This window comes from Oncorhynchus masou, chromosome 9, assembly GCF_036934945.1.
Source record: "Oncorhynchus masou masou isolate Uvic2021 chromosome 9, UVic_Omas_1.1, whole genome shotgun sequence".
NCBI classification, from domain to species: domain Eukaryota; kingdom Metazoa; phylum Chordata; class Actinopteri; order Salmoniformes; family Salmonidae; genus Oncorhynchus; species Oncorhynchus masou.
The window spans coordinates 87,453,405-87,477,604 of NC_088220.1; the positions used below are offsets into that span (position 1 = coordinate 87,453,405).

General features: G+C 45.9%; 1 protein-coding gene across 1 annotated transcript in view; it reads left to right on the forward strand.

The window, feature by feature from the left end:
* The first annotated feature begins 1,332 nt into the window (after nucleotides 1-1,332).
* Nucleotides 1,333-24,200, forward strand: part of bicra (BRD4 interacting chromatin remodeling complex associated protein) — a 70,498-nt gene continuing 47,630 nt past the window's right edge. The window contains exons 1-5 of the mRNA XM_064972757.1: nucleotides 1,333-1,388; nucleotides 3,953-3,998; nucleotides 14,900-14,945; nucleotides 15,820-15,885; nucleotides 16,487-18,397. Of these exons, the coding sequence (XP_064828829.1) occupies nucleotides 3,958-3,998; nucleotides 14,900-14,945; nucleotides 15,820-15,885; nucleotides 16,487-18,397 (2,064 nt within the window). The 5' untranslated portion in view covers nucleotides 1,333-1,388; nucleotides 3,953-3,957. The remainder of the gene's footprint in view (nucleotides 1,389-3,952; nucleotides 3,999-14,899; nucleotides 14,946-15,819; nucleotides 15,886-16,486; nucleotides 18,398-24,200) is intronic.

Below are 24,200 nucleotides of genomic sequence, written 5' to 3' on the forward strand. Positions count from 1 at the left end.
CTCTAAATGCCTGCTGCATTCACAAATGACATGTTTCATTCAACACCATGGGTGTATGATTTTTATGAAAAGGCCAATGTGTGTAAAATTTTCATAATATATGATTAGAATGTAGTGTCAAAATCAACTAGACGAACATTCTGTAACCACACCCAAATGGACAAACGATCTCGAGTCCTCATTCAAATTCAACCAATCACTGAGTGTAAACAACAACCCAAACCACGCCCCTATGAAAAATAGGTCTTTAAAACTGCCAATCACTTTCCCTGTATGCTGGAGGGAAATGACCAAACACATATATTTTTGTAGTCATCATTTGAACTGATCATGCCCCCTTTTTTATAAAAAAAAAATGTGTTGTTGATATTGGCCAATCACATAACAAGATATATTTAATCACAAATAAAATAGCTTTGTCACTAATGCAGCTCTGACGCAGAGGTGGATAGCCTGTGTATCTACTTCAGGACACATACCTACTGGTATTTTAATGCTATGGACAAAACATTAAAAACATCTGCTCTCTCCATGACATGGGCTGACCAGGTGAAAGCTATGATCACTTGTTAAGTCCACTTCAGTGTAGGTCAGTGTTCTCCAACTGGAGCAAAAAAAACAACATTTATTTATTCTCATGTTTGGACATAAAACACTGTACAAACTTAAGGAAATCAACTCCCAAGTTATCTGTATTCTCACGCATAATAGAGACACGTGATTGTATACAAACGTAAACAAGGTTTGAAATGATTAGGTTTTAGTAAAATATTATATATGTTTGGGCTTCTTGCATTCAATTTGCAGTCTACAAATGATTTGTAGTTATGTTCGGGACCCTGACCATCCGCTGAAGAAAAAAACTCATCCTGCAGCTGAAGATGAAGGGGAGAAGACAGGAAGTTTAAGCCTTGAGACGAGGATTGGTTATTACCACAATCTCAGACATAAAATGCTAATAGCATAACCGTAACCCAGTTGAATTATGATGGAAAATACAAGTGATAATGTCTCTATTAGTTTCTAACAGTGAATATACACTTAAAGCTATTACAAAACTGCACACTGTTTAAATGTTTTGTTTATTGACAGTAAAATAAAGGTTTGCAACCATATACTCATCTGTATGACAGAGAAATCATTTTAAACCTAAACTAACATTTTTAACTTGCCTAAACTGTTTTACTATGATCGATAAACTGGCGCTCAGGGTTCATGAAAGGTTGAGGGATTTTTTTCTATTGAATGAATGCACACAAAACAATGTTTTTTTTTTGAGCAGGCGAACTCAACGGTCCTCTGTTTCCTGCCTGTATCCGGGTCCTGTATGGAAGCCCGTGCGAGGCTGTCCCGGAGACCCCGCGCTGCCTGCACCTCTATCGTCTCGGGTGAGTTTGTTACAATGTAGCAATTTCTCTATTAATCTGAATAACTATATTAAAGCTGCAACATTTGCGCACTGCAAGCGGATTGCAAACCTCGCATCTGCCTTGATCTAAATGCCGTAGTCCTGTACGGCGAGACAAACCGTTTCATTTTCCAACGAATTCCCAAGCAAATACCCCCTGGTCCAAGAGTATTCCAACATTAACTCATATTTTGCTTGCAAGGAGAGCTGGCTTACGCAATTGCATTTTATTAAGGCAAACAAAATAATGCATCGGGAAAGCTAGGATGCAACGCTACCGTGCATTACAAGTGTTTCGATAGTAAACCCTCTTGTGATGTTTTTACTTGTCAAATGTCTGAATCTGTTCACACCAGAATGTTGATAGAATGTTAGCTACTTAGCAGCTAATGCTAACGAAATGAAAGCTATGCATCAAAAGGTTCAAAAATAGCTAGCAGATTCAGACAAATAGACATCAAACGAACACACGAAATGTTTTAGAGGAAACCCAGTAGCAACAGGGCAAAAACAAATATATGATCGTGTCACTACATTGGAGGCATACAACGTTAAGTGAAAGCACCTAAACTAGCCAGCCGCTCGCAGTGTCCCTCCCATTCATATGCTGCGCACCGCTCTTCCTCTCTGCCCTGCTGGCTGTGCAATGGCTACGACCGCTTTAGCTACCAACCAACATTACCGAGAGCGGCAAATGGAGATTTGTCCTCTATATATATATATATATATCTCTCTAAGTGGGTTTTTTTTTCTCTCGGCGCAAGTCCGCTGCTGCTCGTCTCCGCCTCTCTGATCTCAGAATCTACTAGTTTATGTCGAGACGATAGGAGCAGAGAGATTTAAAACATAGCTGGTTTCAGCAACATCTCCGTACTGTTTACTGGTAACATGAACAATCGGCCTCTCTGACTATAGCTATTATTCTTATCTCTACGTGTGTGTGTAAGCCACTTAGATATATATATATATATATATCTATAAAATTTAAATAAATCTGAACATTGAATGATAACCGAGTGAGTAAAAAAACGCGCGTTTTTAACCCAGAAGGTGGTTTGCTCAAGGAAAGGGTATCACATTTTATTGTGATCAGATCGTGGTGATATTCAAGCAGGGGTGTTATGTTGTATGCATGCTTAACTTGGCCTACAAAAATAACTTTTTTATTGTAATGCTCACGTTTTCTTTGGGGGGGGGGGGGTTGGTTTAATAGCAAGATAACTAATTCAAGAGCATCAATTAAGATTTCAGATCACTGATCATCAATAGGCTATGTATGTCATTAGTCCTGACCTTCTGGACGAGACAAGTTAAATAAATCTGGAAAGTTTTGTAAAAAAAATATATATCTATATTTCAACCTGGTTGTTCTCTGGTGGTTTTAGTTTGGCGAAAACAACATAGCTCTGTTCTGCTCAGATCTGTGACGAATCGTAAGTAAGCTCGTTTGATCTAGTTCTTGATACCACGAGGTGTTTTGACTGATGTCACGTTTATGCTAATATTTGTTAGTAAGCAAACGTCAACCAACTGTAACGATGTATTTGAGAGGCAAGTGCACATTGTGCCACTTTAATTATGTTTTCAATAAACATTGGAGACAAAATATAGTTTCCATGTTAACAACCTAAGCCAACCCCATCTGTTTTGCCCCAACCCCTGTGCAACTGTGGGGCAAAACAGACAACACTTAAACTCAATTTAGCCTCGAAATGTTTATAAAAATATAAATACATTTGCGCTTGTCTCAAATACATTGTTAGTTGTTGGTTAGCTTGCTAGCGAATTTGAGCCATATTAGCATAGACATGACATCAGTCAAAACATCTCAAAACAAGACGTGGTATCAAGAACAAGATGCAACAAGCTGAAAGAACCACCGACAACTCGCCACTTGACAGCTTCTTGTCATTGTTGCTAGATATCTGACCATTCAGAATCACAACAATGAAAGCCTTCCGGACACATCAATGCGCTGGCATCATTTTGGTGACGTTTTCTTTTTTGGGGGGAAATGGAAGTATCGTGGTATCGCAATGCTTTGTTTAGATTTTTGAACCTTGTGACTAACATATACTGTATCCTAGGACCTCGGCGGAAGTCTTTTTTACATTTTATATCGAACAGAAAATGTAGAAAAATAAAACAACTTCCCCCTAAAAAACGGTTATCAGACTGTCACCATAGCCAAGTTGGAAGGACAATTACACAGAGAACCTCCTCACAGCACTTCCTGGATGGTTGGATTCTGGGAACTTATAAAGCCCCTTTAAAGAGATGCACGTTAGAAATGAATATTCATGCAATAATGATGCAGTTAGTCTTTGTTTGCATCGCTGCTCATATCTTTGTATCCCAAATATAGGCTACACCTTGTTGATAGTATGTTGGTTCACCAAAAGGATTGCACAAGCTTTGTTTGATATAGCCTACCACTATAGCCTACCCCCGCACCCCCCTTATTTATACTGGAGTGGTGAATGCAATGATTGATGTATTGAACTAAATATTGTTGGGGGGGGGGGGTGTTTAATGTGTTTTCAGTTGACATGGACGATGAAGATGGCAGGTGCCTGCTAGATGTCATTTGGTGAGTTCATATATCCAAGCTATTCATCCTCATCAAACTATTGATTTATATTCTACTCTCCACTGTTCACAACATCTAGTATACCTGACCAAGACATTGGTTTAGTCTATGTTGTAGGCTTGGGCAGGTATACTACCCCTATACCTAAGGTGGGAGGGGGGGTGTATTTCTAAAATAGCCACAGGATGTATTTTTTTTTTCAATACCGTCACAGGGTTCGACATTAACGCTTGTCAAGTAAAATAGATGGCCATATCCATTACTCAGATCATAGAGACTAACAGTGGAAATTATATTTCAATCTATGGACAACTTGTTACAGCTGTTGATAAATCATTTGATAATAATCTGCCAGTTATTTTCATGTAATTACATTTAAGGTATATGCGGGAACATGGGTATATTCTAGAGGTCGCCCGATTATGATTTTTCGATACCGATTATTGGAGGAACCCCAAAAAAAGCAGATCGATTAATCGACCGATTTTTAAACAAATGTATTTGTAATAATGACAATTACAACAATACTGAATGAACACTTATTTTAACTTAATATAATATATCAATAAAATCAATTTAGCCTCAAATAAAATGAAACATGTTCAATTTGGTTTAAATAATGCAAAAACAAAGTGTTGGAGCAGAAAGTAAAAGTGCAATATGTGCCATGTAAAAAAGCTAACGTTTAAGTTCCTTGCTCAGAACATGAGAACATATGAAAGCTGGTGGTTCCTTTTAACATGAGTCTTCAATATTCCCAGGTAAGAAGTTTTAGGTTGTAGTTATTATAGGAATTATATGACTATTTCTCTCTATACCATTTGTATTTCATTAACCTTTGGCTATTGGGTGTTCTAATAGGCACTTTAGTATTGCCATTGTAACAGTATAGCTTCTATCCCTCTCTTCGCTCATCCCTGGGCTCGAACCAGCAACACAACAACAGCCACCCTCGAAGCAGTGTTACCCATGCAGAGCAAGGGGAACAACCACTCCGTGCCTCAGAGCGAGTGACGTTTGAAACGCTATTAGCGCGCACCCTGCTAACTAGCTGGCCATTTCACATCCGTTACACCAGCCTCATCTTTGGAGTTGATAGGCTTGAAGTCATAAATAGCTGCTGGCAAACGCACAAAAGTGCTGTTTGAATGAATGCTTACGAACCTGCTGGTGCCTACCATCACTCAGACTGCTCTTTCAAATCAAAGACTTAATTATAACATAATAACACACAGAAATACTAGCCTTTGGTCATTAATATGGTCGAATCCGGAAACTATCATCTCGAAAACAAGACGTTTATTCTTTCAGTGAAATACGGAACCGTTCCGTATTTTATCTAACGGGTGGCATCCATAAGTCTAAATATTGCTGTTACATTGTACAAGCTTCAATGTTATGTCATAATTATGTAAAATTCTGGCAAATTAGGCAGGCCAAACTGTTGCATATACACTGACTCTGTGTGCAATGAACGCAAGAGAAGTGACACAATTTCACCTGGTTAATATTGCCTGCTAACCTGGATTTCTTTTAGCTAAATATGCAGGTTTAAAAATATATACTTCTGTGTATTGATTTTAAGAAATGCATTGATGTTTATGGTTTGGTAAACATTGGAGCAACGATATGCACAGCATCGATTATATGCAGGACACGCTAGATAAACTAGTAATATCATCAACCATGTGTAGTTAACTAGAGATTATGATTGATTGTTTTTTATAAGATAAGTTTAATGCTAGCTAGCAACTTACCTTGGCTTACTGCATTCGCGTAACAGGCAGTCTCCTCGTGGAGTGTAATGAGAGGCAGGTGGTTAGAGCGTTGGACTAGTTAACTGTAAGGTTACAAGATTGAATCCCCGAGCTGACAAGGTAAAAATCTGTCATTCTGCCCCTGAACAAGGCAGTTAACCCACTGTTCCTAGGCCGTCATTGAACATAAGAATTTGTTCTTAACTGACTTGCCTCGTTAAATAAAGGCATAAAAAAATATGTATATTATTTATTTTTATCGGCCAAATCGGTGTCCAAAAATACCGATTTCCGATTGTTATGAAAACTTGAAATCGGCCCTACTTCATCGGCCATTCCGATTAATCGGTCGGCCTCTAGTATGTTCAATACAATTCACGAGTTGATTTAAAATATATGCTTAACCCTTTATCGTGGTTGGTTTCTTGACAGATTTGTCCAAAATAGTGTGATGTAGAACATTTACTTTTTTGTCCTTATATCATAGATGAATCAGTTAAATAAGACATCGAATCCTGGATCTCGCTGTCGGACAGTTCTCATAACATTCAGTGTTTCCTTATGTTACGTGGTGAAAACAACAGTTTTCATGGGCTCACAAATACCCCAAAATGTACGCAATTGCAAAATCGAATGCTTCACGCCGAAAGAGTCACCTTACCTTGATACTTAAAACCCAAATCGATAGTGTCATTAACGTGGTAGAATTCCTATTGGATGCACATTTGCCAGACTGATTACCAGGTCGTGTACTCAGAGCGTGCACGGACCAACTGGCAAGTGTCTTCACTGACATTTTCAACCTCTGGTCATGGTTCACATTAACACAATCATCCCAGAAACCCTAGACCCACTCCAATTTGCATACCACCCCAACAGATCCACAGATGATGCAATCTCTATTGCACTCCACACTGCCCTTTCTCACCTGGTCAAAAGAAACACCTACGTGAGAATGCTATTCATTGACTACAGCTCAGCGTTCAACACCATAGTGCCCACAACACTTATCACTAAGCTAAGGACCCTGGGACTAAACACCTCCCTCTGCAACTGGATCCTGGACTTCCTGATGGGCCGCCCCCAGGTGGTGAGGGTAGGCAACAACACATCTGCCATGCTGATCCACTACATGGAGGCCCCTCAGGGGTGCGTGCTCAGTCCTCTCCTGTACTTCCTGTTCACCCACGACTCCAACACCATCAAGTTTGCTGACGACACAGGACATCAACCTCCCTCAACGTGATCAAGACAAAGGAGCTGATCGTGGACTACAGGAAAAGGAGGGCCGAACACATCCCTATTTTCATCGATGGGGCTGTAGTGGAGCAGGTTGAGAGTTTCAAGTTAATTGGTGTCCATATCCCCAACAAACTATCATGGTATAGACACACCAAGACAGTTGTGAAGAATGCACGACAACGCCTATTCCCCCTCAGGAGACTGAAAAGATTTGGCATGGGTCCCCGATCCTCAATAAGTTCTACAGCTGCACCAACGAGAGCATGGTTGCATCACCGCCTGGTATGGTAACTGCTCGGCATCTGACCGTAAGGTTCAACAGAGGGTAGTGCGTATGACCCAGTACATCACTGGGGCCAAGCTTCCTGTCATCCAGGACCTCTACACCAGGCGGTGTCAGAGGAAGGCCCTAAACATCGTCAAAGACTTCGGTCACCCAAGTCAGACTGTTCTCTCTGCTACCGCACGGGCAAGTGGGACCGGAGTGCCAAGGCTAGGACCAAAAGACTCCTTAACAGCTTCTACTCCAAATCCATAAGACTAATTATCAATTAATCAAATGCCACCCGGACTATTTACATTGACCCCCCTCCCTTTTTATTGTCACACTGCAGCTTCTTGCTGTTTATTATCTATGCATAGTCACTTCACCCCTACCTACATGTACATATTACCTCAACTAACCTGTACCCCAGCACATTGACTCTATACCCCTTGTATAGAGCCTCGTTATTGTTATTTTATTGTTACTTTTTATAATTTTTTTTACTTTAGTCTTTTTTTAATAAATATTTTCTTAACTCTATTTATTGAACTGCCTTGTTAGTTAAGGCCTTGTAAGTAAGCATTTCACGGTACGGTCTACACTTGTATTCCGCACATGTGACATACGATTTGATGTCAAGCTGTTTTTAATTAAGTTGTGATATTTTCACACATCATCTGATTTAAAAAAAAATTTTTTAATGACAAGTCAAGTGATGAAAAGATGATGTTGCATTGGATGCACTAACAGCCCATGTGAACCCCCCCAAAAAAATGTCAGAGAGGAATATCCATGACAATGTTGCAATCTTATTTGTTATGCGGTGAAAATGTCCCTAGTGACATGATGTTGATTATCTGTTGCTGTCTGCTTCATTTACAGCAAGGTCTCGTTAGATCTAAGAGGAAGTGTCAATGTAATATTTTCATATGTTTTTGCACCTCGGATTGGACACCTACTGTGCGCAATTATTTAGGATACACTATTGCGCAACACCCAACACTATTCAAATTCATTATTCTGTATACAATGACAACGAATGACCGCCTAGTGGGCTTCACAGTATGATCTGGTAATGAAATATCATGACAAATACATTTTGGTTTCCAGCGATTTTCAACAATACCAAGTGGCTTGAAGTAGCCTACATCAGAAATACAAACTAGATACCTTTAGGCGAAATTTGACGTTTTAATTAACGAAATAGGTTACCTACGGGGAATAGTGTAGGTCCGGTTAGATTTTTTTGGGGGGGGGGGGGGGGGTTGTGGGCCTGTGGATCACTACTGGCTGTAAGCGAACGAGCGATGCGCGTTTGCAGCAATACTGGCTGTATCCAAGGCTCAGCCAATCGTTCCCATATGACCAGAATGCAGCAGGAGACTGAAGAGGGAAGAGACAACCAATTTACTCATTACAGCATCAAAAAGACAACAGTTTGTCATTTAATTTACAGCAGCGCGTCCCCTGAACGATAACAAAGAGGTAGGCGAGAAGCCTGACCGGGGTAAGAAGGTGATGAAGCCTACTTCATGAGCTGTAACCGGAAAAACAACTGGCTTTTTGGAAAGTTTGAGATGAGGGAGAAAGTGTGGTGGAACAAGTATTTGTTAGCATTGTTAAGTAATCTTGCTATAGTAGCTGGATCGAATTCTCCCCTGAGCTAACCAGAGAAATGTTGGGCAACATTAGCCAATTTTAACTGATCAAATCATTGAGTTTGTTTGACAATTAGCTGGTTAATAAAGTCAGACAGCCAGCTAGTTAATGTTACAACATCAGATGGGCTGACGGTGGTAACCGATGGGCCCACGGCGGTAACCGACGGGCTATAGTATTAACTGGCACTGTGTAAGACTCCTTGCCTTGTTGTGCCGAACCCCCCCCCCCCCCTCCATTGCGTGTAAATATGCATATCACTGATCTTAGTAGCAGAAAACCATTTTTATTTGTGTTTAAAGGCAGCTGTCAATGATCACGCTTGGCTGCGCTTCATTCCTTTTCTTTATGGAGGTTTGATCATGGGGTAGGCGCTAGTAATGTTTGCGGTTTTAGGGTTTGGCTATTTGTTTCAAGTTTATTAGTCTATAAATAGATTTTTTTTGTTGCCAAAATTCATATTCTCTCCCATGTTTCATTCAACTAGTAGTTGTTGTGAAATGTTTATTGCTTGCCTGTATTTCACTCCCTCTGTTTAATATAAAACACATTAATTACCCCCCCCCCCTTCTATTTTGGGACTGGAAGGCCTGGCACACATCTGAATAATGTTAGTGGCTCGTGTTGACCAGTGGCTCGTGTTGACCAGTGGCTCGTGTTGACCAGTGGCTCGTGTTGACCAGTGGCTCGTGTTGACCAGTGGCTCGTGTTGACCAGTAGCGTGTGCCACAGAAAGTATTTGACTCTAGCCACAAAATTAAGGGAATTCGAAGGGGGGAGGGGGGGGGGGGTTTCGGCAGGCAAGAAAATGCCCCCCGCCCCCCTTCTAATTTTCTTACATTTTGTGGCTAGAGTCAAATGGCTATGCCAACTTTTGGCAAGGGGGAAGAATTTAGGCACAACACAGTTCCTGAAGTTATAACGCATTAGTTGCTTACTGGACCCTGGCAGTCTGTGTGAAATGTTAACTAGCTGACAAACTGTCTGTGAACTGATGTTTTCCCTCTACAGTATGTGGTTAATTTTCACAATGAGAGAATTAGGTAAAAAAATGAGGCGTTGCTTGTTAAACAAGTGCATTCAGGGATCAAGTGTAGCTGGAGCTGGACCTGGTTTAAACTGGATGCCACTATAGAGGTGAAAGGAACACCATCCACTTTCCCTCTTTCAATACAGTGGATAAGAAGGGGAGTGCCAGGTGTGTTCTCTGCCTGAAAGACCAAGAGATCAATTAGACCAACGAAGGGTCTCCTGCTCTGCTGGCACTTTGTAGAACAGATGTCCTCATGGCAGAAAATGTGCAGTGTGTTAGTGTGTTAGTGTGCAGTGTAGCCCAAAGAGAGGTGTTTTTGTTGTGTTGAACTTGACAGGAACACTTGTGAGTGAGGGGGGGTTATTATATGGTGTTGCACATCACAACACCATATATGTGAAGCCCTATATGTACAACTATTATATAAATTACACAATTATATAACATTGAGGTCTTTCGAAATTACAATTTATGTGCTTAAAAAAAGTTGCTGAAAGTCATTGAATTTCACTTGCCAATATCTGTATGAGCCCTGCTTAACATGTTATAGTCCTATGTTCTTGTGCTGGTGTAGTAATGGATATATATATACCTCTAAGTACACACAAGGAACTGCATAAATATCCTTTGTATTTTTCTGTTTCATTTTTTTCCATTTTGACGTTTTGATTTCAATGTCAAACATTGGCCCCGTTACCGAGTTCCAAAATGCCTCTTGACGCAACCTTCGGCACAAGAACTGTTCGTCGGGAGCTTCGTGAAAATGGGTTTCCGTGGCCGAGCAGCCGCACACAAGCCTAAGATCACCATGCGCGATGCCCAACTTCCCCCGGAGTGGTGTAAAGTAAAGTTCACCGCCATTAGCAGTGCCTTCAGGATGTATTCATACCCTTTGACCTCTTCCACTTTTTGTGTTAAATTTACTAAATTCAAAATGGATTTCTTGCCCTATACACATATACACTATACATCCCATAATGACACAGTGAAATGTTTTTTAGAAATGACTGCAAATTTATTGAAATTATTATTCTGTTTCTTTTTTTCTGATAAACTCTCCCGTCCTTAACAATTACAAGCATACCCATAACATGATGTAGCCACCGCTATGCTTGAAAACATGGTACTTTTGTAATGTGTTTTATTGGATTTTCCCCAAACATAACTTTTTGTATTCAAGACAAAAACGTTAATTGTTTTCCAGTAGTGCTTCAGTGCAAACCGGATGCACGTTTAGGAATAGTGTTGCTCTGTACAGGCTTCCTTCTTTTCACTCTGTCATTTAGGTTAGTATTATGGAGTAACTTCAGTGTTGAAAACTATCACAGCCGTTAAACTGTTTTCAAGTCAGTTAAGAACTGGGGTGTTTTTCCAGAACAAAAACCCGAAAGGGTATGAAATGACTGCGTTAATGAGTTAAGCACAGGCAAAATCCTAGAGAGAAACCTGCTTTCCTCCAGACGCTGGAAGAGGAATTAATCTTCTGGCACCTTCCAGCAGGACAACAACATAAAACACAAGTCCAAATTTACGCTGGTGTTGCTTATCAAGAAGACAGGGAATGTTCTCAGAGTTGCAGAGTTACAGTTTGGACTTAAAATCTACTTGAAAATCTGGCAAAACCTAAAAATTGTTGTCGAGCAATGATCAACAACCAATGTGAAGAATTTTGTAAAAGAATAATGAGCAAATGTTGCACAATCCTCATGTGGAAAGCTCTTAGAGACTTACTCGGACTCTCAGCTGGAATCTCTGCCAAAGCTTCTACAAAGTATTGACTCTGGTATGAATACTTGTGTAAAAGAGATTTCTGTATTTCATTTCCAATAAATTTGCAAAAATGTCTAAACCTGTTTTCATTTTACATTTACATTTAAGTCATTTAGCAGACGCTCTTATCCAGAGCGACTTACAAATTGGTGAATTCACCTTCTGACATCAGTGGAACAGCCACTTTACAATTTTGTCATTATGGGGTATTGTGTGTAGACGGGGAGGGGGGGGGACTATTTTATATATATTTTTTAAATTTGGGCTGTAACAACAATGTCGAATAAGGCAGGCTAAACTCCAGTCATGTTTGACTAATGTATAATAATGACAAATAATTACCATTTAACATCTACAGACTTAATTAGGTGGACAGAGGCTCTGGTTCTGATCAAATGGTCACAAGACCAAGAGTAAAGGGCCGTGCCTACTTGACGCCGCACGTCACCCACCTTGAATCAGACCAGAGGTCGTCAGTATTTGGGAGCAATTTAACCATAAAGTTAATTGTTTAAAACCTGGGATGTGTTATGTAATTTTATGAAGCACGTCTGTCTTCGTTTCAAACTATCCACGCTAAAATACGGCCATAGAAATGTTGTGGGAATTATTTCATAAAAACCTAACATAACGTTGAAACAAACTTTTTTCCCTCATGTTCTATTTTCAAATCGACTTTCACTTATTGTCCAGCAGCCAAAGGCATACTCCTGGTTTTATTAATCCTGGTTTTAGTAATCCTGGTTTTAGTAATCCTGGTTTTAGTAATCCTGGTTTTATTAATCCTGGTTTTATTAATCCTGATTTTAGTAATCCTGGTTTTATTAATCCTGGTTTTATTAATCCTGGCTTTATTAATCCTGGTTTTAGTAATCCTGGTCGGATTGATGCGTCTTTCAGATCTCCTCTCTTCATTTCTAATTAATATTTTCATCTCCGTCACATGAAACCGCTTGTGCCTGTGGTGGCCTTTTGTGTTTATCCGCTAATTTAATTTTGGAACATTCGCGCTTAGGCTACCAAGGGTGTTATTTAGTTAGGCTACCAAGTGTGTTATTTAGTTAGGCTACCAAGGGTGTTATTTAGTTAGGCTACCAAGGGTGTTAATTAGGTAGGCTACCAAGTGTGTTATTTAGTTATGCTACCAAGTGTGTTATTTAGTTAGGCTACCAAGGGTGTTATTTAGTTAGGCTACCAAGGGTGTTATTTAGGTAGGCTACTAAGGGTGTTATTTAGTTAGGCTACCAAGGGTGTTATTTAGTTAGGCTACCAAGGGTGTTATTTAGGTAGGCTACCAAGTGTGTTATTTAGGTAGGCTACCAAGGGTGTTATTTAGTTAGGCTACCAAGGGTGTTATTTAGGTAGGCTACTAAGGGTGTTATTTAGTTAGGCTACCAAGGGTGTTAATTAGGTAGGCTACCAAGGGTGTTAATTAGGTAGGCTACCAAGGGTGTTATTTAGTTAGGCTACCAAGGGTGTTATTTAGTTAGGCTACCAAGTGTGTTATTTAGTTAGGCTACCAAGTGTGTTATTTAGGTAGGCTACCAAGGGTGTTATTTAGGTAGGCTACCAAGTGTGTTATTTAGGTAGGCTACCAAGTGTGTTATTTAGGTAGGCTACCAAGTGTGTTATTTAGGTAGGCTACCAAGGGTGTTATTTAGTTAGGCTACCAAGGGTGTTATTTAGTTAGGCTACCAAGGGTGTTATTTAGTTAGGCTACCAAGGGTGTTATTTAGTTAGGCTACCAAGTGTGTTATTTAGTTAGGCTACCAAGTGTGTTATTTAGTTGAAATTGTAATGTTTTGATAGGCTACCAAGGGTGGCCAACCATCCTCCAGGATAAACTTAAAGGGGCAGTGTTATATTTTGAGACGGGCTTGAATATGGAAAGAGGCCAATGGGCAGAGTGTGGCCTCCATTTGTTTGATTCTCTTATGTTAAAAAGTACGGTAATGGATTTTTATTTTGTAAAGTGTTTCTTTGCATCATACAATAAGGTAAATTGTTTTACATACCTTTACATGACGAGCTTTCGTAAAAAACAATCTTGCCTACTTAATGTTAAAACCATTTCTTTGAAGTTTTTCAATAAATTTGAATATATGTAGCTACTTTTTAAAGTAAATAGCTGCAGTCCACTTGTGCAATACGTTAGGAGATAAAGATCTTCATTTCACCTGTCACATTATTTGACATTATGGAGCTCACCGTAGTTCCCCAGAACAGTTGAGCCAGTCAACGTGTTTTTTTGTTGTTTTGTTTTGTTAATGGCTCAACGGGAGAATGCGTAAATCCAGGTGTGTAACTTGCTAGTTCTCAGTAAGTAGCCAAATTAATAAGGAGGCGGGGGCATCGTATCACAGGAGGTTGGTGGCACCTCAATTTGGGAGGATGGGCTCGTGGTAAAAGCCGGAGCAGAACGGTATCAAATACATCAAACACTGTTTCCATGGTTTCCACGCCGTTCCATTCGCTCCGTTCCAGACGTTGCATCATACATAGTGTTAGATTTCTGTTGTGTTTTGAGAAGTCCTAGGGCTTTGGATGAATTATCTGTACAGCTGCCTCTGCCATCTTGCTTTCCTTGCGTATTTTCTCCTCTTCATTCTCTGCCCGAGCAGAGCAGACAGGCCCGTTGCCCTTGCGACTCCAGACTCCACAGAGACACAGCAGGTACACATGCTGTTCCAGATCCACTACTGTTCTTCCTTCAGACGTGCAGGCCATTTGTACAATCCCTCTCGTTCATATTCTCTTGTAAATGTCGAAACCTCACCAATTTTTCTTTCTACATTTTGTTAGCTTCTACCTAATATAGGCAATCCAGCTCAAGTTATAGATGTCGTTTTGTAATTTGTTTATTTAAATTTTAGCGCTCATTAGCATATTTTGCTAGCAGCCTCTGTGGAATTTCGTTAGTACTTGTGCCAATTTTGTCCCTCTCACCTTTTTAAAACGTTGGTTAACGTTCTGATAATAAATGTGGGTGGTTGTTTAAGCGCCCCCTTATGAATTTTGGCAGTAATAGCGTAAATCCCAGGATGAGAGAAGGATGGTAATGACGATATGAACATCTGGATAACAGCTCAACTCTACTAGGTAGTAAGTGTGGATACTGGGACAGAGAAATAGACCTCAATGACTACCTGTCTGACCGATGTTCCTCTCTCCACAGTGACCCAGAAGCACTCAACGATTTTCTTCATGGATCAGAGATACAGGTACGTGGCTGCTAATTAACCTGCATGGATGGTTATGATGCCTCTATTGTACTTACCAAAGCTAAGGAGGTAGCTGTTTCATAGCAGTTGACTTGACATTGAGGATGGGTGTGGTTGACTTCCAAGCACCAGATAGATATCAGCTAACAGAACAGGCTACTTCTCTTGGGCCTTAGCGTCAGTGACACATTGAGGTCAACACTTACACTGGCTACCACACACACACACACACACACACCTCCCCGTCCCTCCAACGGGGTTTCTGCATCCATGGCTCTGCTACTGCTTATGGTTTCTTGCTTTGTGTCTGGTCTGTATGATGGATCCGTGTGTCTGGTCTGTATGGTGGATCCGTGTGTCTGGTCTGTATGGTGGATCCGTGTGTCTGGTCTGTATGGTGGATCCGTGTGTCTGGTCTGTATGGTGGATCTGTGTGTCTGGTCTGTGTGGTTGGTCGGTCTGTGTGGTTGGTCGGTCTGTGTGGTTGGTCGGTCTGTGTGGTTGGTCGGTCTGTGTGGTTGGTCGGTCTGTGTGGTTTCAACCCTGCCTTGTCACCTGATTAATCCACGATGACCAGTACTAGTCTAACACTAGCCCTTTTCTGCTTCGCTTTCCTCCCTCCCTCCCTCCCTCCCTCCCTCCCTCCCTCCCTCCCTCCCTCCCTCCCTCCCTCAAACCACTTTGCTGCCCCTCCTCAATTCTGGGTCATTGGTGGGTTTGTCTGTCTGTCTCGCTCTCCCTGTCTGTCTCGCTCTCCCTGTCTGTCTCGCTCTCCCTGCATTTTTTTGGCTGTCCGTGTGGTGTGACCTCCCTCCGGCCTATTCTGTCTGTCGTTCTGTCCTATCCTGGCTGCGTCTGTCGTGTCTGTCTGTAGCTGGACACTGACGACCTTTTGGATGGCTCTAACGACCCCTCCAGCTCGTTCTTCTCTTCTGTTGGGGTGAGTAACGACTCTTCCCCACTCTGACCTCTGACCCTCCTGTCTCCATTCATATATGTAGCATGCGTCTCTCCCCCACCCTGCCAGTAACACACATCCACACACACCAAGCTCTGATGGCCCTGGGCTGGTTGCCATGACACTGTGGGGGTCTAAGGGTCCTGTCTGGGGGGCCTGTCTGGTCAACATCTCCACGTGTGAGGCCTGTCCAGGCTGATCTCAGGCCTGCTGAGTTCAACCCATTCCATCTCTCCTCAGCTCTCCTCAGCTCTCCTCAGCTCTCCTCAGCTCTCCTCAGCTCTCCTCAGCTCTCCTCAGCTCTCCTCAGCTCTCCTCTGCTCTCCTCAGCTCTCCTCAGCTCTCCTCAGCTCTCCTCAGCTCTCCTCAGCTCTCCTCAGCTCTCCTCAGCTCTCCTCAGCTCTCCTCAGCTCTCCTCTGCTCTCCTCTGCTCTCCTCAGCTCTCCTCTGCTCTCCTCAGCTCTCCTCTGCTCTCCTCTGCTCTCCTCTGCTCTCCTCTGCTCTCCTCAGCTCTCTTCAGCTCTCCTCTCTTCTCATCCTCCATCACAACGCTTCACTGTTCTTCCTTCTCTCTCCTTCATAGTGCCACGTTCCAGAGGTCCCACCCCCAGTCCAGCTGTCGTCCAATGAGCAGCAAGGCCTGCCCCGGGTCAGTGTGGACCTGGACTTCCTGGAAGATGATGTCATCCTGGACGGGTCGCCGGGCGACGACGGTAGCAACGCCATGGAGCCATGCGACATCCTGCAGCAGAGCCTGGCGGAGGCGAACATTACAGAGCAGAGCCTGCAGGAGGCCGAGGCAGAGCTGGACCTGGGCTCCTTCGACCTCACCATGCCAGGTCTGACTCAGGTGGTCCAGACCCTGCCCTGTACAGACAACCTGACTGGGTCTGGAGGGACCGCTGCGGAGGTGGGGCTCCCCATCTTCCCTGGAGCTCCAGGCTCCTCCGCCACCCCTCCCCAGGCCACAGCTGACATGCTGGGCTCGGTGCTGGCCCAACAGGGCCTGGAGTTTGGGCCCCAGGTCATGAACAAGGCCCAGGCCATCAGTATGCAGCCTTTCATGCAGCAGGTGGCAGGCCTGGGTAACGTCACCCTTCAGCCAATCGCCTCCCTCCAGGCCCTACCTAACGGCTGTCAGTCAGGACACCTGGGGCTGGGACTGGGGCAGATACAGGTGATGGGCCAGCCCACTGTGATGACTATGAACCAATCAGGACAGCCCATCCTGGCCAATGGTATGGGAGGATACCAGCTGCACCAGCCTGGCCCCGAGGCACAGGGGGCAGGTGGGCAGGGTGGACTGGGAGGAGGACTTCTGATCCAAGGGGGCAAAGCCACTCTGGGACCTCCTGCGTTAAATGGATCAGCGGTGTGCGGTACCACCGGAACGTTGGTTGGGTTCAGTAGCCCCGGACTGGCACCACATGGGCAGAACCATCCCCAAGGACAGGTCATGCAGAACTTGATCGTCCAGCGGACTCCGACCCCCATCCAACCCAAACCCCCTCAGGGGGGCGCAGCCATCCAGCCCAAACTGTTTAAGCAGCAGCAGCAGCAGGCCCAGCCACACGCCTTCCAGAATGAAGCCAACAAGGCTCTAGGGGTGCAGCACGTCCCTGTCTCTGCTGCCCAGAATGTAGCCTTCCTGACAGGCAAGCCTGGCGCCAACGTGGTCCTGACCTCCCAGGCAGGGCTTCCCCAACAGGCTCTGTTCAAACAGCAGACGGCCCACCACCCCTCTGGGAAAGCACTCAGTGTCCACCTGCTCAACCAGCCCGGCAGCATCATGCTGGGGGGGCAGAACCACCAGTTCCTCCTGCCACAGCAGCTAGCCGGGGGTCAGATCCTCACGCAGCACCCTGGGGGCCACATCATCACCTCCCAGGGGCCTGGGGGCCAACTCATAGCCAATCAGATCCTGGCTCAGCACCAGAACATCAACCTGGGCCAGGTGCTGATGTCTCAGGGCCACATCCAGCTGCAGCCGGGTCAGATGGGTGTGGGTCATCAGCTTTTCCAGATGCCTGTCACCCTCTCCCAGAGCCAGAGCCACCCTGTCACGGGCCACCAGGCCCACACGGTGATCCAGGGCATGCCCCTGCAGAACTCCCTGGCCATGCTGAGCCAGGTGGAGGGGGTGAGTCCTGCTGTCAGCCTGCAGCCCGCTCTGCAACCGCAGCCGGGGGGCGTTCCCAGCAGCGGGATGGGCGGGGCAGCTGCCATGGCACAGGGCCAGCCTGGGGAGAGTGGGAGCTGTACAGACCAGGCAGCCCATCCTGGACAACCCCCACAGCACTCCTCCATCGTTTCTATGCAGACTGGGCCCTCTGTCTCTGTGGCTGTCTCTGTCCCCTCCTCTTCTCCATCCTTATCTGTGTCCTCCACGTCAGCCCAGCAGCAACACAGCCCCGGGAGCAGGGTGCTCTTCACAGGGCCGCAGGGCTCCAGCATGATCCTCAGCCAGGAACACCTCCAGATGTTTCTCCAGCAGGTCAGTATGGCCCAGCTTCTACCTCACCTTTCTACCTCTCTACCTCACCATCTCTCTACCTCACCATCTCTCTACCTCTCCATCTCTCTACCTCACCATCTCTCTACCTCACCATCTCTCTACCTCACCATCTCTCTACCTCTCCATCTCTCTACCTCTCCACCTCTCTACCTCTCTACCTCACCACCTCTCTACCTCACCATCTCTCTACCTCACCATCTCTCTACCTCTCCATCTCTCTACCTCTCCACCTCTCTACCTCTCTACCTCACCACCTCTCTACCTCTCCACCTCTCTACCTCACCATCTCTCTACCTCACCATCTCTCTACCTCACCATCTCTCTACCTCTCCATCTCTCTACCTCACCATCTCTCTACCTCACCACCTCTCTACCTCACCATCTCTCTACCTCACCATCTCTCTACCTCACCATCTCTCTACCTCACCATCTCTCTACCTCACCATCTCTCTACCTCACCATCTCTCTACCTCACCATCTCTCTACCTCACCATCTCTCTACCTCACCATCTCTCTAGCTCTCCATCTCTCTAGCTCTCCATCTCTCTACCTCACCATCTCTCTACCTCACCATCTCTCTACCTCACCATCTCTCTACCTCACCATCTCTCTACCTCTCCATCTCTCTACCTCACCATCTCTCTACCTCACCATCTCTCTACCTCACCATCTCTCTACCTCACCATCTCTCTACCTCACCATCTCTCTACCTCACCATCTCTCTACCTCTCCATCTCTCTACCTCTCCATCTCTCTACCTCTCCATCTCTCTACCTCTCCATCTCTCTACCTCACCATCTCTCTACCTCTCCATCTCTCTACCTCTCCATCTCTCTACCTCTCCATCTCTCTACCTCTCCATCTCTCTACCTCACCATCTCTCTACCTCACCATCTCTCTACCTCACCATCTCTCTACCTCACCATCTCTCTACCTCTCCATCTCTCTACCTCACCATCTCTCTACCTCTCCATCTCTCTACCTCTCCATCTCTCTACCTCACCACCTCACCACCTCTCTACCTCTCCATCTCTCTACCTCTCCATCTCTCTACCTCTCCATCTCTCTACCTCTCCATCTCTCTACCTCACCACCTCTCTACCTCACCACCTCTCTACCTCACCACCTCTCTAACCCACCACCTCTCTACCTCACCACCTCTCTAACCTCACCACCTCTCGACCTCTCTACCTCACAATTCTACCTCTCGACCTCACAATTCTACCTCTCGACCTCACAATTCTACCCCTCGACCTCACAATTCTACCCCTCTACCTCTCTACCCTTTTCTTTCCCCCCTACCTCACCACCCCTCTACCTCACCACCCCTCTACCTCACCACCCCTCTGCCTCTCCACCCCCCTGCCTCTCCACCCCCCTGCCTCTCCACCCCCCTACCTCACCACCCCTCTACCTCACCACCCCTCTACCTCACCACCCCCCTACCTCTCCACCCCCCTACCTCTCCACCCCCCTGCCTCTCCACCCCCTGCCTCTCCACCCCCTGCCTCTCCACCCCCCTGCCTCTCCACCCCCTGCCTCTCCACCCCCTGCCTCTCCACCCCCTGCCTCTCCACCCCTACCTCTCCACCCCCTGCCTCTCCACCCCTACCTCTCCACCCCCTACCTCTCCACCCCTCTACCTCTCCACCCCCCTACCTCTCCACCCCCTACCTCACCACCCCTCTGCCTCTCCACCCCTCTGCCTCTCCACCCCTCTGCCTCACCACCCCTCTGCCTCACCACCCCTCTGCCTCACCACCCCTCTGCCTCACCACCCCTCTGCCTCTCTACCTTTCTCTTTCCCCCCTACCTCTATTTGGGTGGTGGCGGTCATGACATGTTGTCAGCCAGTTATTGTCATGAAAAGTCGAATCGACTGTTGATGAACAAACCAGTTGAGTATTTCCAGGCCTCCACACGAACAAGGCTGTAGGTTATCAACAAGCTGCTCACCTTCATCTTAGGAGCATCTCTATTTCAGAAGAACAGAATATGAGTTGTCCTGCTGTAGGTTATCTGGCTGTAGGCTGTAGGTTATCTGGCTATAGGCTGTAGGTTATCTGGCTATAGACTGTAGGTTATCTGGCTATAGGCTGTAGGTTATCTGGCTATAGGCTGTAGGTTATCTGGCTATAGGCTGTAGGTTATCTGGCTATAGGCTGTAGGTTATCTGGCTATAGGCTGTAGGTTATCTGGCTATAGGCTGTAGGTTATCTGGCTATAGACTGTAGGTTATCTGGCTATAGGCTGTAGGTTATCTGGCTATAGGCTGTAGGTTATCTGGCTATAGGCTGTAGGTTATCTGGCTATAGACTGTAGGTTATCTGGCTATAGGCTGTAGGTTATCTGGCTATAGGCTGTAGGTTATCTGGCTATAGGCTGTAGGTTATCTGGCTATAGGCTGTAGGTTATCTGGCTATAGGCTGTAGGTTATCTGGCTATAGGCTGTAGGTTATCTGGCTATAGGCTGTAGGTTATCTGGCTATAGGCTGTAGGTTATCTGGCTATAGGCTGTAGGCTTCTTCATTTATATGCTTATAAGTCCTGTGGTATTATTTAATATTATATGATTTTATAGTAAGAAGAAGATAATTGAACGTAGCTTAATAACATATAAAGGATATTTTTCCCATTCAGAAGTGTGCGGATATGAAGTGTCTGTGTTGAGCATGAAAGTCCTCATTTGAAACAGGTCTTATACACTAGATTTAGAGTTATTAAACAACTTTACTTGTAAATTATACAAACCTTAGAATGTGTTAGAAATCCAAAGATATATTGGCTGCACGCTGGGACTGTCGACTATTGATGATTCCAGTAAGTTTGCTGTCTGTCCCTTGCCTCAGGCTGCACATGCTGTTCTCTCATCAAGTGATCACATTTTCACCCACCAGACTATTCTCAGTTCAATATTGTCTTTGTTAATATGTGCAATTTAGTTGTGGTTTCAAATGGCCAATTTATCAAATGGGCGGGAACAGGAGCAAGACAAAAATACATGATGCACTGCAGTAGTGACTGGAGGCCACTTTCCATCCGGTATGTTTTTCATTCATGTCACGCTGGCTACTCCAGTGATGTTGCTGCAGGACAGGTGACATCCCAAACCGTGATGTTGCTGCGGGACAGGTGACATCCCAAACTGTGATGTTGCTGCGGGACAGGTGACATCCCAAACTGTGATGTTGCTGCGGGACAGGTGACATCCCAAACCGTGATGTTGCTGCGGGACAGGTGACATCCCAAACTGTGATGTTGCTGCAGGACAGGTGACATCCCAAACTGTGATGTTGCTGCGGGACAGGTGACATCCCAAACCGTGATGTTGCTGCGGGACAGGTGACATCCCAAACCGTGATGTTGCTGCGGGACAGGTGACATCCCAAACTGTGATGTTGCTGCGGGACAGGTGACATCCCAAACCGTGATGTTGCTGCGGGACAGGTGACATCCCAAACTGTGTATGCCGTGGGCACTCCAACCCTGCAGCCCAGTGCCTCATTTGGGGAAACAAAGTGAAATCTGTTCGAGAACATCAATAGTAACATGTTTTCACAACATTACAGAGTGTCCTACTGTAGCTACGGTGCATGAAGAAAGTATTCAGGCCCCTTCTGTTTAGAGCCCTGAGTCCCGGGCCATGAGGGCCCGATGGTTGTTAGAGCCCTGAGTCCCGGGCCATGAGGGCCCGATGGTCGTTAGAGCCCTGAGTCCCGGGCCATGAGGGCCCGATGGTCGTTAGAGCCCTGAGTCCCGGGCCATGAGGGCCCGATGGTCGTTAGAGCCCTGAGTCCCGGGCCATGAGGGCCCGATGGTCGTTAGAGCCCTGAGTCCCGGGCCATGAGGGCCCGATGGTCGTTAGAGCCCTGAGTCCCGGGCCATGAGGGCCCGATGGTCGTTAGAGCCCTGAGTCCCGGGCCATGAGGGCCCGATGGTCGTTAGAGCCCTGAGTCCCGGGCCATGAGGGCCCGATGGTCGTTAGTACTACCAATGTCTATCCAGAGTGCATAAGAGGAGATTATAGTGGTTCAATGGTCACGTATAATTTGAATGTGGTCAGGACCCATGACTGCTGGTATGGCAGGAATACTGTCACCGCAACAGCCCTCCTCTCTACCTCTCCTCTTTCCTCTATACCTCCACCCCTACTCTCTACCTCTCCTCTCTACCTCCACCCCTACTCTCTACCTCTCCTCTCTACCTCCACCCCTTCTCTCTGCCTCTCCTCTCTACGACGACTCATCTGCTTCTCCTCTCTACCTCCACCCCTACTCTTCACCTCTCCTCTCTACCTCCACCCCTACTCTCTACCTCTCCTCTCTACCTCCACCATTTCTCTCTGCCTCTCCTCTCTTCCACTCCTCCTCTTCCACTCCTCCTCTACCACTCCTCCTCTACCTCTCCTCTCTACCTCTCTACCTCCACCCCTTCTCTCTACCTCTCCTCTCCTCACTATCTCTACCACTCCAGTCTCTGTTGACATTGTTGTTGATCTGAAGTGAACAGTTAATATTGGCCAACGAGATAACAGAGTGATGCATCATGGATGATAGACTGATTCCAATGGTACCCTGGTCTGACCTACCTCCCTCTGGTTTCCTATTTTACTCATCTTCTCCATTTCTCTCTGCCCCCCCTCTCTCTCCCTCTCCCCCTCTCTCTCTCTCCCTCTCTCTCTATCCCCCTCCCTGTCTGCCTGCCTCTCTCTCTCCCCCTCTCTCTATCCCCCTGCCTGCCTCTCTCTCTCTCCGCCTCTCTCTCTCCGCCTCTCTCTCTCTCCGCCTCTCTCTCTCTCCGCCTCTCTCTCTCTCCTCTCTCTCCTCTCTCTGCCTATCCGCCTCTCTCTGCCTCTGCCTCTCTGCCTCTCTCTCTGCCTCTCTCTCTCTCTCTCTCTCTCTCTCTCTCTCTCTGCCTCTCTCTCTGCCTCTCTCTCTCTCTCTCTCTCTGCCTCTCTCTCTGCCTCTCTCTCTCTCCTCTCTCTCTCCGCCTCTCTCTCTCCGCCTCTCTCTCTCTCTCCGCCTCTCCTCTCTCTCCGCTCTCTCTCTCTCCGCCTCTCCTCTCTCTCTCTCCGCTCTCTCTCCGCCTCTCTCTCTCTCTCTCCGCTCTCTCTCTCCTCTCTCTCTCTCTCCTCTCTCTCTCTCTCCTCTCTCTCTCTCTCCTCTCTCTCTCTCTCTCTCTCTCCGCCTCTCTCTCTTGCCTCTCTCTGCCTCTCTCTCTCTGCCTCTCTCTCCCTCTGCTCTCTCTCTCTCCCTCTCTCTCTCTCTCCGCCTCTCTCTCTCTCTCCGCCTCTCTCTCTCTCTCCGCCTCTCTCTCTCTCTCCGCCTCTCTCTCTCCGCTCTCTCTCTCTCTCCGCCTCTCTCTCTCTGCCTCTCTCTCTCTCTGCCTCTCTCTCTCTCTTTGCCTCTCTCTCTTTGCCTCTCTCTCTGCCTCTCTCTCTCTCTGCCTCTCTCTCTCTCTCTCTCTCTCTCTGCCCCTGCCTCTCTCTCTCTCCGCCTCTCTCTCTCTCTCCTCCTCTCTCTCCTCTCTCTCTCTCTCTCCGCTCTCTCTCTCTCCGCCTCTCTCTCTCTCTCCGCTCTCTCTCCGCTCTCTCTCTCTCTCCGCCTCCTCTCTCTCCGCCTCCTCTATTTTCTCTCCGCCTCTCTCTATTTCTCCGCCTCTCTCTCTCTCTCTCTCCGCCTCTCTCTCTCTCTCTCTCTCCGCCTCTCTCTCTCTCTCTCTCTCCGCTCTCTCTCTCTCTCTCTCTCCGCCTCTCTCTCTCTCTCTCCGCCTCTCTCTCTCT